A 13,191-nucleotide genomic window follows, 5' to 3' on the forward strand; every position below is an offset into this window, starting at 1 on the left:
AGTCGGCAAATTCAAAAAAAATTCTGAAAGTTGAGTGGCTGAACTAACTACTAGAAAGCGCTGGGCGCATGAGAAAGAAATTTAACACGCTAAAATCAATGAAAAGCGTCAATCACTGGTGATCGATTTGAATGTCGTAATGAAAGAGTTAAGCAGGTTGATTAGGTGCAATTTCTTCAGACAAGCCAGATGGCCATTGTGCAATAAATCTATTTTTTGAGCAAAAACAATACTAACCAGCTCAGTTAGACAGTAAATGTCTGTTCAGTTCCCAATTCCACTTATTATCCTCTACTTTCATTTTCTGTTATGTCTCCTATTGTGCATTACATTGTGAATTCCGCCGATTTCCAACTGGGGTGTACACAGCAGAGCAAGTCTTTTTTGCTAGGCTGGAGCTTCTCCAGCCTGAGCAAGCAACTGAGGAATGTCTTCGCCGTAACACATAGGAACTAGCCCCTCCACCCACATAAATCAAGAAACAGGCTTTGTTTGTTTTAGTCACAGAATGCTTTATTGGTGCAATATAAAATGATTACTTTCAGAAAACAACCATCTATATAAACATTTGTTTTGCAGGCAGCCAGGTGCACACATGCACTTGCTCCATTCTTTCTCTCTTACAGCTGCATGTAGCATACGTGGTAATACGAACACAAAAGTAAGCAACAAAATGCTGCATATCACACTTCTCTCTCTTGCGACATGCCCACACAGTTTGGCTGCATACCTAACTGTGCAGAGAATTTCAATTCTGATGACTCGCATATTATAAAGGAACAAGGGGACTTAAAAGGCTAACGAAACAGTCCTTTTTCAATACTGTGTTTACCTTCCCTGGTCCCTTTCGCACTTCGCACGGCATACTGCCACAACCCCACTGGTCTATAACGAAGCTTTGACAAAAGTGGCCTTCTAAAATGCTGAGCTCTGAACTCATACATGGAAAATGTATTTATTAGTTACAGTGTAGCCATTTATCACTTGGTGACATAGTTGTCTATCTTGCTGAGCATCTCCGGAATGGCCTTGAAGAGATCTGCTACCAGGCCGAGGTCGGCCACTTGAAAGATCGGCGCCTCTGGATCCTTGTTGATGGCTACGATGGTCTTGGAGTCCTTCATGCCAGCAAGGTGCTGAATGGCACCAGAGATGCCCACTGCCACATAGAGCTCCTGCAGTGGCCATGAAAAACAGGCTAATGAAGGGCACACTTCATGCAGAAATGACCACAGAATGCCTCATTTGTTGCAAGATTGAAAGTTGCTTGTACAGTGTCAATTTTTAGCAAATAGAACACGGGAATGCATGGCCTGCGTGCTCCAGCTGCTGCTGGCAGTGCGCTCAAGCGGGAGCGACAGCAACCACAGCCTCTTTTTACGTCATCTCGCAGCGAGCAAAACAACCATTCATTGCTGATATGGAACCAGCGGCAAAGCTTCAACCCCCTCCCTCTTCAAGGCAATCAATGGTCTCTTATTCATCTCGATAGGGGAGAGGGGGTGTCCCTCTTTCCTCTACTTTTCCCCCTCTTTCGTCTCACAACCCTGACGCAGGCAGCATCTGCTAGCCTACACTTGCTCCCTCCTCTTTATCTCCTCTCATCTCCCCCCCCCCCTCACTTGCCTCTCAATGCGGATGCCGACAGCAGCGTCAGCCAGCGAGTGTGCAGCACGCGTGTTGTCTAAAAGCTGACTGTGGGTCCCTGTGTCCAATCAGAGTCTTTTGTCTCTCAGTGCGATTGTCATGTTCCAGAGAAGCAATTCTCTCGGTGTCCAATTCGCCAGAGTGGGTTCATTTATGCGATAATACGACGAGCCGTGACGTCGTAGCGCTCTTGACCACATGGATGCACCGAACACACCAGCACATTCCCAGCTTAAAAAGAAGCTACAGTGGATGAAATGTACAGCAGTAGACCTTTTAAACAAACTTGACAAGTCTGCATATGCGAATAAACATGTTGAGATGTTTGAAGAGCGATGCAGGGAGCACGTAGCCACCTTCTATGGGCACCAGGCAGGCGGCTGCGTTAGACCTAATTCAAGGGCTAACATGATTAGCGTGAATGCAAGGCCTCAGAAATCTGCATCCAAAAGCAGATCTCTGGGAGGAGCATTTCTTGTGGTGAAATGCATTGCCTCTTTCTCATTTGTGTCAAGAGTTGTGAAAGCTGCGTGGCGGAAAAATAAACGGAAACAGGCGGCGCGCTGCTTGCCAGCTCCAGCCAATCAGTGGAAGCCAAATTGGACATGTCTACGAGTTGGACACCGTGAGAACAGCTCCCCAGGTTTGTCTCTTACAGAAAGCCACGATTAGCGCGAGCATCAGCGCCGCCGCCAGTGTAAGCGTTATCGCCCACTGCTTCTCATCTACGCATGGTTCCTTTAGATGGTGTAATTTTTTTCCTAGTCTTGCTGTCTTGTTTCTTGCTGCTGCAATTAATAGTATGCAACACCAACCAGTGCAATCTGCTACCATTCTTAATAAAATATGAATTTGAAGTAAAACTTGTGGTCTCTTAGGTGGTTCAAATTGACATAAGCATACTAACTGGCGCAGCACGAGACACTAAGTGTGGCCAGTTACTGACAAAGGCAAAGTGACAAAAATGGATGTGTCACTGACGTCATACTACAAATACGTTCATGTATCATGCAGCATAACCGTTTCTGCTATAGTATTGATGAGATTCACTACTGGTATAATTTACAAGTTAAAACTCAAGTTAAAAATATCATGTTTCAGAACAAGCAGCATAACAGCACTTGCCATGCCCAGGATGTAAGCAGTTGCACAATGCTGAAGTGCAAGGGAAAAACAAATGCACGTATAGTATCATTATTTCTGTTCAATGTCGCTTGTGTGCCCCTTTTAAGTGCACAAAATAAATTGTTCCAGTTTCAATGCACAATGCATTATGCAATGCCCCTAGTCATAGTAAACATACCTGCACCTAGCCATCTTAGTTATGAGAGAAAAGCAGAAAAGCCTTTCTGCACACAAATGCTAATTTATTTAACTCACCGGAGCGACAATCTTGCCCGTCTGTCCAACCTGCAAGTCGTTTGGCACGAAGCCAGCATCCACAGCAGCTCGAGAGGCACCAACAGCTGCTCCAATTTTGTCAGCAAGATCGTAGAGCATCTTGAAGTTATCCCCACTCTTCATGCCTCGTCCTAGGTTGAAAAACAATTTCCAATGATGTTAAAAGTTGAATTCACATCAAAATCGTGGATACCAATTAGGCTAAAGCTGTATCCTTCCTACCCAGCATCAAATAAGTACCAAAGCAGGATAAAGAGCCTTTCAAATGGTGTCGATGGTGTCTAATTTTTGCTGTATCAACTTGTCTTGCTCTTTTTATGTATATGTTTAGCCATTTCAATTCACTGGAATATCTTACAGCAGTTCTGAAAATAGCTAGTTTTCTCCCCCACAAAATCCATTCTGCCACTCAAGACAGCAGATTCAGACTGTAGATTTGCTGGTGTCGGCGCCCGTCGTGTCTACTATGTTTCTTTGTCCCTGCGTCTTCACGCTACCCTTTCCAAATAAGTACCATGCACCAACTAGCCCAAACCTAAGTACTGCTCAGACTGCAGGTTATTCGGCACCACACATAATAGAGATGGAGTACTGCAACCAGTAACAGTAAAGCTGCTAGATATGACAAAATAGTTACCTCCAGAAATGACCTTCTTGGCACTTGTGAGCTCTGGCCGCTCACTCTTGCTGAGTTCCTGCCCCTCAAAAGAAGATTTGCTGGTGTCAAACTCTGCTGTCGGTGCTGCATGACAAAACAATCAGGGTGACAATCACAAACATAACCTTTGGAAAGGGGAATCCTCTCACACAAAGAAAGACCGTCAAGTTTACCACACACAAACTATATATTTTCTTTGAAATTTTCTTGCAAACCATACATATTTTTTTATGAGAACAACTAGGCGTGTCTACTATTGTGAACTACAGTGTAAAGGCCTTTCTACTATTTTCAACTCGGAAAATAATTTTCTCGTACGCCCCTGCCCAGACTTACCATTTTCAGGTGAGATACCAGAGCCGCTAACGCCAACAGCATCAAAACAGGTCCCTCGAACAAGCAGGACTTTCACTGGATCCTTAGCTTTGATTGTTTGAATAGCATTACCTGTGAACAAATTTTCAGTTTTAATAACATTGTGATGCACATAATAGCATGAGCAGATACACTGCGACTATACATATACATAATGACTTCACACAGGAAGCTTCAATAAAAACTGAAAACCTTGCCTGCATAGATGGAACGAACAAAGGTGTCGGGGGACTTGATGTCCAGCACGTCGGAAACGGGAGAGACATCTAGTTTGGAGGCTACCCTGGGCAGCAGACCCTGAAATTCAATATGAGCATTAGATACTTAGCCCAGCTACATTAAGTATAAATTTCCAAAGGGTGCCGAAAAGAGACATCAAACCATATTAGAAGAAGAGAAGTTTTCTTTTTGGATGCTCTTTGCAAGGGGCTTTAAGTACCCCTCAATAAGCTTTCACTTCGCATTTACATTGGCTTACATACTGCAACGATGATTCTGTTTTTAATCTCTGTGAGCTTCATTTTATGCTGGCTTCACATACTATTCTCGCGTAGCTTAGCAGTCCTGTGTCATCTTAGCAACATTGTGCAAACTGCTCTGTGCACATTAATTGCATATATTCTTTCACACCGCATTCTCATCGAACTGTGATGACACTACCATTGCAAGGCACCATTACAGTGAGGCACTATATGTTTGCAGTTTAGAGAAACAAAACTTGCGAATCTGCAACTTCAAAGTAATATACAGTTCAAGGAATATTTATAATTTTGAGCAAAAAGCAGAAAATATGGAACACTTCTTTTATTTTCATCTCTTTCCTACATCACGCACAAAAGAGTGCACCTTTAAAACCAAAGTCACATTATAATTATGTGATGCTTCTGATCTTGATCAGGGCTGATTCAGATAAGCTTAAATATCTAGATCAGTTGCTGCTACACAATCACTTTAATTGTAGTCAGGCCAGATCATAGGACTATTGCAATCAGTTTCAACTATAGATTAATCATCATCAATTGCAATCAATAAATCAGATTCAAATTGGTTTTGATCATGATTAAAAGTACCCATGTGATACTGGACAGGAAGCCTGCAGACAAATTAGGCCAGTACTCATATACAAAATTCTGGTGCTGGTTAGAGTGCTACTGATGTAAGTAAATACTAGCACTATGTTTCTACCTTGCATGTCATTATATGTGTGAACTCTGTAGTACAATTGCAATGCAATGAAGAATATGAAAGAAAAGAAACTCGCTTTTGAAAATGCTGTCGATGCACCGATCAAGTGGGTGAAGTTGAACTGTTTACATGTGGCCAGTACTACAGGTGTCAGGCGTTCTGCAAAGATAAGTTTGTATAAGTAGCATTTCACACCACTAAAATGATGCACTGGTGGTAAGGTTTAAACTTTTCCAAGTACAGAACTGGAAAGCAGACTAAGAAAACCGCTGTATTATGTGGTCACTGTATACGCATCACTCTTTCCTGACCGCATCATCACATTGACCCCCTTCCTTTCTTTCTGAGCAGAGTACCAGGTAAGTGTGTACGAACTCAGGTCGACATCTCTACCTTCTAATAAGCTCTACACCTTTCTTATATTTCCAAAAATATTACAATGCAGTATACAGGATACAGTCTTTGTTTCTATACACTGGCATCAGACGCATTATTCAAAGGTTGCAGGTGTGTTCCCTGTCGCAAGCTATCGTTTCGTCCTCTTTAATTCCTGCATTATATTATAATTATTACAAATAACGTCCCCTGTACCTTCCTTAGTTTGACTGTCAGTTCTCATTGATGCTGTGTTCTGCAGTGTTATGCGTAACTTTTAATAAATAGTAACGACAGTATTTTATTTTTTGCAGTATAGGCATAAGAACCAAGCATTCTTTAAAACAAATTTTGACTCTTTTGCCTGTACTTATAAAGTAAAAAGTTGCACGAGACTCGTTTGTATCTACACTATCATCAACTAGGCTTTTTATACAGCCTAGGAATTCACTGCATTTGGTCTTTAAACTACTTCTACAGAAAAGAAAAATACGGGTATAAAGCAGTGAGCAAGACAAAACTTTTTTTGTTGTTTTAACAACATTTAACAACTCACTGTGGACTGCCAAGTGCCCAGAGAGGAACTTCTTGCTCACCTGGTAAAAGGCCATCAAAGGCAGCATTATCAGCCAAGAGGAGTTTCTGAAGCCCTTCAGCTTTTCCAACTTGAGCAGCGACCTGCAATGCAGTATTGCAAGTCAAAGAGCAGAGAACATGTCGGACACAACAGCAGACCGAGCTAGGACATATTTTCATGTTGTCACCTCTAGCTTAAAATATAAAACAGTCACGTTCGCCAAATAAGAGCATTGGCTGGCCATATATTTTAGTTTGAAATCTTTATAAAAATATGCATCAAGTTCCTAAGTGACCAAAACTTTCATATGTTCATCAGGACTCGGTTGTATACCTTAAACAGGTCACCTTGTAATTCAACACATGCGAGTTATACAGTCACATTTTCTGCACCAGTTATTCTGTGATACAAACATCCTTTTTGCACCGTAGCAAACATCACTACCAGGCAGTTGGAGATGGAGCGCTGTGGCACAGAAAGCGTGCCAATTTCTATATCGATATGATGCCTAGTTGTCTTGGAAAAACTCATGACAAATTACTATGCAAGTTCTGTTTTGTTTTTGTTTTTCACAGCAGCTGCAGTGCGCCTGGTGGAAACACCAAGTTTGTGCACCTTCAGTCAACTTTATTGTCCCTTTTGCATGTATGTTTCTGCATACGAGTGTTTCTTCCTTTGAGAGCAGAGAGGTCATGGCTCTCAGTTGGGTGGTGCTGGTGTGACTAACGATGGAAGTTTATCCCGATTGACACTGTGACACTGTACAAGCTTTAGATCTGTAAGGTGTGCCACTAGTGATATGCATCATAATTTGCTCAGTAATCCCTACGCTATCTCTAAATTACCGGGCACAGGTAGAGACCTTGCACTGGGAGCTCCGTTGTCATAGAAGCTGTGGCATTAATTTAGAATTCGTTTAGATGCGAAGCAGCTTTTCGATTAGCCTGTGTAATACTGCCCTCCGTCCGTACAACGCTCCCCTGGTCGCAGGTGTTAAGGCGGTGCCAAGTGGGTCACGCTTTCCTCCGCAGTTGCGCGTGTTGACGTCACACTCTCCCTAGCCTGTCGCCGCTCGCAGCGTGCCATCTCTATCGCTTCACCCTTTCCACCGTCCGCAACGTTTGAGCACATACCAAGTGGAAACACTCTTTCAGCTCATTTCTATGCCATGAAACTTGCACGAAACACAACCCGCCTCCGTGTCTTTGCGTCTCAAAAAAATGTTTACTCGAGTAAAGGCTACACCGAGTTTCTCTTTAAACCGTTCTTCTAGCACCCGTGCAGACGTCCGTTTCAACCAGGTAAACGCCGTGCGCACCGCTTCTGTTTCGCATCCCATCAGGGTTCCCTTTGGAGATATGGTCCATACTTTTTTCCTGCCCATTTTTTAGGGACAAAGTACCCATTAGTGTTTTGCTAAACATTCGTTTTTTATTCATTTTGATACACTGTAGACCAAAATAGCTGACAAAAGCAGTATCACAATGCAAGCATCAACACCAACACATGGGATGGGAATATAGATATGCATAAGTGAGCTAACATTAGTGCAAGAAGATATAGAACAAAATAGAAATGCACATAGTACGTACTCATCATGCTGGCAAGTATTCAGTACACATTGCACAATGCACACGTATCACTACTTAGTGCACAAACCCAGCACAGCAGCAAACGCACCGACCAAACATTCTATGACGGGCATTGTTTGAGGCCACGCTATAAGTCAGCTGCAAAAGAGATGAACTGTGGAAGCTTGTTCCAAACTGGTACTGTCTTTGGGAAGAAAGTCCTTGCATTAATTGATTTATATGTGGGGTTTAATGTCCCAAAACCACCATTGATTATGAGAGACGCTCTAGCGGAGAACTTCAGAAATTTTGACCACCTGAGAGAAAGTCCTTGCAACTTCTCAAAAAAAGACCGTCTTTAATGTGTGGCTTAGAGTCTGATGCCTTTTTCTACGTGTTGATTACTTTAGCAAAGATAGTGGCTTTATGTTAATCACGAAAGAAAAGTTTTGCAGGAGGGATAAACAGGCTATTGTCCTACAAGTCTGAACGGATATAATCTGCTTCTATGCTATCAATGCTGTGATAGTCCCATGCTGCTTGTACTTTCCAAGGTACCGGAAATGAATAGCAGTGGGATGCAATGGGCCTTGGCACCCTTTAGTAAATGACCTTCTGTGTACCTAGCATGTTCACATTTTGTTCTCACTTTATTGTACAAAAATTTAACTAAATACATGGACATTCACATCTGATGGAATGTGGAACATTAACAAAGATCACTTGTCACAAAATAACAGTGGAGAAAATACTGTTTCATATAATTCTGCTGCAAGAAAACAGCAACACAGAGGCACCAATACCTGGACAACAAACACTACTCAGTTAAATCCTGGTGAATAACAATTTTCAGTCATACAATAATTATGAATCACTTTCAAGCAGCCTGTGAATCCGCCATCTGAATTCAGGCGAAGCAGCCTACTGTTTGCACTGTTTTCCCATCTGTCTAAAGAACTGTTCCATTGCTTGTTACTGAGACTGCCATGGTTTACTGGACAGCTGAAAGTCCTGTTCCTCAGCTGGCCTAGCATGCAGTCGTGAATGGCTTCACACGCACGGATAAGTCCTTTCATCAAGCACATTTCATTATACAGTTATAATTTACTCTAACTAGAAAGAGAAAAAAAATTAAGTTTGATGCAAGTTTTATTCTGGAATATTCGTATTTAAGTTCAATTTCTAGCTGTAGTGATATGTAGTGATATTCCTTGGAACAACGTAAAATACGGAGTTTTAACCTTTGTAAAATTAAATGTGAAGCTCCCGGAAGAGCACAGCGCAGAAGTGATAATGTATGTCAACGCATCATCTTACGATTTTCAACTTTTCAGTTAGATGTAACCTGCCCTGCAGCCCTGTTGCATACCACGTATGAAACGTATTTCCAAGGTCTTCTGACAAGTGCACTGAAACTCGCCTTTATTCCTTACGCAAACAAATGATTCCGGAAACACGAGTGTTTAAAACTGTAAGTCAACAGTGAAATCATACGTACACCAGACACATCCTTGCCGATGACGAGGCACGCGACCTCACCGCCGATCTTTTTGGCTGCGGCTATGGCATTCAATGTCGACGGCAGCATCTGGCCTCCGCTGTGGTCGGCGATGACGAGCGTGCTGTTGTGACGGCACGCTGTAGAAAAGGCCTGCGGCAAGAGTTTTCGAACGCTTCAACAAGCATCTCGCAAAGGCATGTGCGTACACGAGTGACCATACATTGTCAGAAGCGCCGACGAAAGTCGCTCAATGCGAAATCGGCAAAGCTGAAATCTACCCCTTTCGCCGACTGCTGTTTAGGGCGCACACTGTCATCAAGAACAACCCAGCGCCTGCATTGCTCGGCGTAGATCATTAGCGAACACCGAACTAGTTTTCCTCACGTGCGTTTTTTCCCCCACAGCGCTTATCTGCGCATACACTGTCCTCTCCTAGCTAGTCGACCTCCAAATAATCCGGGCTCGACGTTTCCGGGTTCTTACCTGAAGGAGGCATGTTCTGTGGATGTGCCTGAGCGACAGCATAGTCTTTCTTGCCCAGTCCTCAGTAAATAGACTGCGGCCACGTCCTGCGATGGTTTTCAAAGACGAAACTCTGTAACTCTACGCCGCCGCCGCGTGCCAGCGCGCAGTATGTGGGCGACGGATCAAGCTGGCCTCTTTGCATCTATGACAGCCCATCGACGATGACACTCGGGAGATAGCCATTGACGACCGCTAGGTGTGCTGCATTTGATACTGTGCATTACTTTATTTATTTTAATATATATTACCAGCTGACAGCGTCAATATTGGGCGGGGGTTACCGTTTTCTTTTTGTTATTGTTACACTGCAGACTTGAAAGATCTTGGCTGACGTGTTCTTGAACGTCGACAACTGGAACCGCGCCGAAACCACAGAAACACAGAACACGACCAAGTTTTATACGACCGAGTTTTATACAATGCGTTTGGGTCAAAGAATTTGCACGTAGGGACCAGGTCGTGAACTAGGGGTAGGTGTTCTTTGGTACATTGCAACCAGATAACTCTGATTGCAACTGCAGTGCTGCAGCTGCAATTACCCTGCACCTTAGGGGCTTTAGGGAGCCTTTATGTGCGAAACACGGAGACGCGTGCACATGAAGGTACCTGCAACTCCCACGACCGCTGCAACTCTCAACATACACCTTAACTACAGCTTTTACATTTTAAGTTGACTAAAAATAATGTACATTCATCCCCAAAACGGCTGTTACAACTCCTACAATCGAAAAAGAAAAAAAATAAAACAACAAAGCTTAAGCTGCTCAAACAACTTTGTTTTCATGTAGTTTCTTCTATACTGCGGATTTTTTTTATTTCAGGGGATTTACTCTTGAAGTTTGTTTCACTAAGCTTGTGCTTTCGCAACGTGCGATTTCTTTCACCGAGTCTGATAACGTCGTCTGTGGAGGGGTGGAGGGCGGCGCACATGCGACTGCGTCACATGCGAGTCGGCTGGAAGCCACAACTCGAGTCGGTTTCGTAGCGGTGCATTTGACGTGGCTCGTGTTGCGACGGAACACGAAACTGCAACCTTTGCTCGAGTGCAGTCTGTGCGCTGTTTTCTGTGTGCGATTCCGGGATTCTTTCCTCCACGCGTGGTGAAGCACCCATTAAGCAACAAGAGCATCAACCCACCATCTTCCAAAAGAATGGGCAAGCTGCCGGAAACAATATTCCTATTTGACGTGGATGGAACTTTGACTAAAAGCAGGCAAGTTATCACCAATGAAATGTACGGGTTTCTCCAAACATTGAAGCAAGAAGTTGCCGTTGCTCTCGTCGGTGGTTCGGATCTCGTGAAGATAGAAGAGCAAATGGGGGGCCCACATGCCGTATCCGAGTTTGAATACGTGTTTTCGGAGAACGGCTTGGTCACACACAAGCACGGTAAGCTGATTGGAAAGCAAAGCCTGCTCAACTTCATGGGAGAAGAGAAACTGCAGAAGGTGATCAACTTCTGTCTACGCTACGTGGCCGACTTGGCTTTGCCCCAGAAGCGTGGAACTTTCGTTGAGTTTCGCTCGGGCATGCTGAACGTGTCTCCGATCGGCCGCAACTGTAGCCTCAGCGAACGAAATGCCTTCGAAACGTTCGACAAGGAGCACGGCGTCAGAACCAAATTCGTGAAGGCTCTGCTTGAAAACTTCCCCGATTACGACCTACAGTGCTCCATTGGAGGACAGATCAGCTTCGACGTTTTCCCGCGCGGCTGGGACAAGACGTACTGCCTTGACCAACTTGTCCGAGATGGCTACAAGACCATACACTTTTTTGGCGACAAGACTGCCCAAGGGGGTAACGACTATGAAATTTACGAAGACCCTAGGACCGTGGGACACTCGGTGAAATCCCCAGAGGACACTATGGTTCAAGTAGAGAAAACGCTGTCATGTGCGAAAAAGTCTGCGTAGGCATTTAACGTAGCGTATTAGAAAAATTATATATATATATATATATATATATATATATATATATATCTTCACTGACCTCGTTCTATTGCATTTTGAATTATGTCTTTGTTGGAGAAGTTTTGCCCAGTTTTTTATTCTCAATTTAAGCATAGGTTAAACCGGGACTACTGCTGGAATAAAGTTATTACTTAGTGTGCACCGACAGTATGTTTTCTTGTTTACTGAATGCATGAACTCGCAGCTTGGAGAGTTGCTTGGTTGTTTCCTCAATAGCTTGGCGCAACCCACTTCGAGGGATAGTCCATAAATAAGATGGTGCCTTGTTTATTAAACTAATTCACTTCAAGAATTCATCGGGAATTGGAGGTAATAATTTAATCTTGTATGATCTCAAAAATAAATAAAAAATAAAGTAAAAACAACAAGAAAACCGTCTGTACCTAAAGCAACTGAGTCCTGTTCTTGTGGTGGTGATTTGAAGAAGACGCCTCTGAAAACTGGGCAATGTGATCTGGATGTTGAATGTGTGTAAAAGTGAGAGAACAAGGTGTAGAGTGCACGTACCATAGGTTGCTATAAGAAATCAAACGGCAACGATTCTCTTATATAGCATACAACTGTGCCTTGTGTTAACCAACTATTAGATATTTGATCAACTGCTGCAATACGTTTCCATCTTGTCGCCTAGAAGATCTTGGTTCATACACACAACGGGGATTGGCCACAATACCATATAATGGAAATTTTTTACACAACGCTTGCTAACGAAGAGAGAAATTAGATAAGAACAATAATAATGTTTCTTTAAAAAGAAAGGTGAAAAGTACAGAAGAATTCTATAAACCAGAATATATAAAACAAATTAGGAAAAATGAAGAAGGGGGACAAAGAATTGGATATATCTGGCAGTACCACTAGTATCCTTCCGGTTGCCTGAATGAATGTCTGTAGTGCTGACAGAATAGCACTGCGGCCCCCACCCAACTGACTGGCTCCAAACGGCAAAAGGGTGGATTCATCAACTGCTAATCCAAGCATAGCAATTGGTCTCTCAAGAATTATTCGGCGCAGTGAGGCGAAGCGGCGGAATTCGAGAAGAAAGTGATCTAGTAGGAAAGGAGATCATCCTGTTCCTTTGCTTTTTCAGGGCGTGTGTACAAATAAAATTCCATGAAAACACTACAGACTTTGCCTGGCAACGCAGAAAGCCAAGATTTGCATAGCTTCAGAAGAATGGTAAGTTGGGCTAGTTGGTACTGATCCATAAGGTATGTAACTGCGCAAAAAACTGACGGAAACAAGAAGGAGAGAAAAAGGACTGCTGCGCTTGTCTGTCCTTTTTCTCTCCTTCTTGTTTCCGTCAGTTTTTTGCGCAGTTACATACCTTATTTGCATAGCTTCGTATGGAGGAGTACCAGATGCACATTTTTTATGCGAACTCAAAAGACACTGGCAAGTTGCCC

The 13,191-nt window shown here is 43.2% G+C and overlaps 2 protein-coding genes across 2 annotated transcripts; one reads left to right on the forward strand and one right to left on the reverse strand.

Annotated features, from left to right (window-relative positions):
- Positions 1–487: 487 nt before the first annotated feature.
- wal (electron transfer flavoprotein subunit alpha wal) lies at positions 488–9,958 on the reverse strand. Its single transcript, XM_037412108.2, has 9 exons — positions 9,774–9,958; positions 9,288–9,440; positions 6,238–6,319; positions 5,343–5,425; positions 4,279–4,378; positions 4,043–4,153; positions 3,686–3,790; positions 3,028–3,179; positions 488–1,175 (listed from the first exon to the last, which is right to left on the reverse strand). Exons 1-9 carry the CDS (start codon positions 9,813–9,815, stop codon positions 981–983), a joined length of 1,023 nt encoding a protein of 340 aa, XP_037268005.1. The 5' UTR covers positions 9,816–9,958; the 3' UTR covers positions 488–980.
- An 837-nt stretch (positions 9,959–10,795) lies between these two features.
- Pmm2 (phosphomannomutase) lies at positions 10,796–11,932 on the forward strand. The gene has a single exon (XM_037412109.2). The coding sequence runs from the start codon at positions 10,967–10,969 to the stop codon at positions 11,726–11,728; it is 762 nt and encodes a 253-aa protein (XP_037268006.2). The 5' UTR covers positions 10,796–10,966; the 3' UTR covers positions 11,729–11,932.
- Positions 11,933–13,191: the final 1,259 nt, after the last annotated feature.

The sequence above is a fragment of the Rhipicephalus microplus genome, chromosome 1 (assembly GCF_043290135.1).
Source record: "Rhipicephalus microplus isolate Deutch F79 chromosome 1, USDA_Rmic, whole genome shotgun sequence".
Classification (NCBI taxonomy): domain Eukaryota; kingdom Metazoa; phylum Arthropoda; class Arachnida; order Ixodida; family Ixodidae; genus Rhipicephalus; species Rhipicephalus microplus.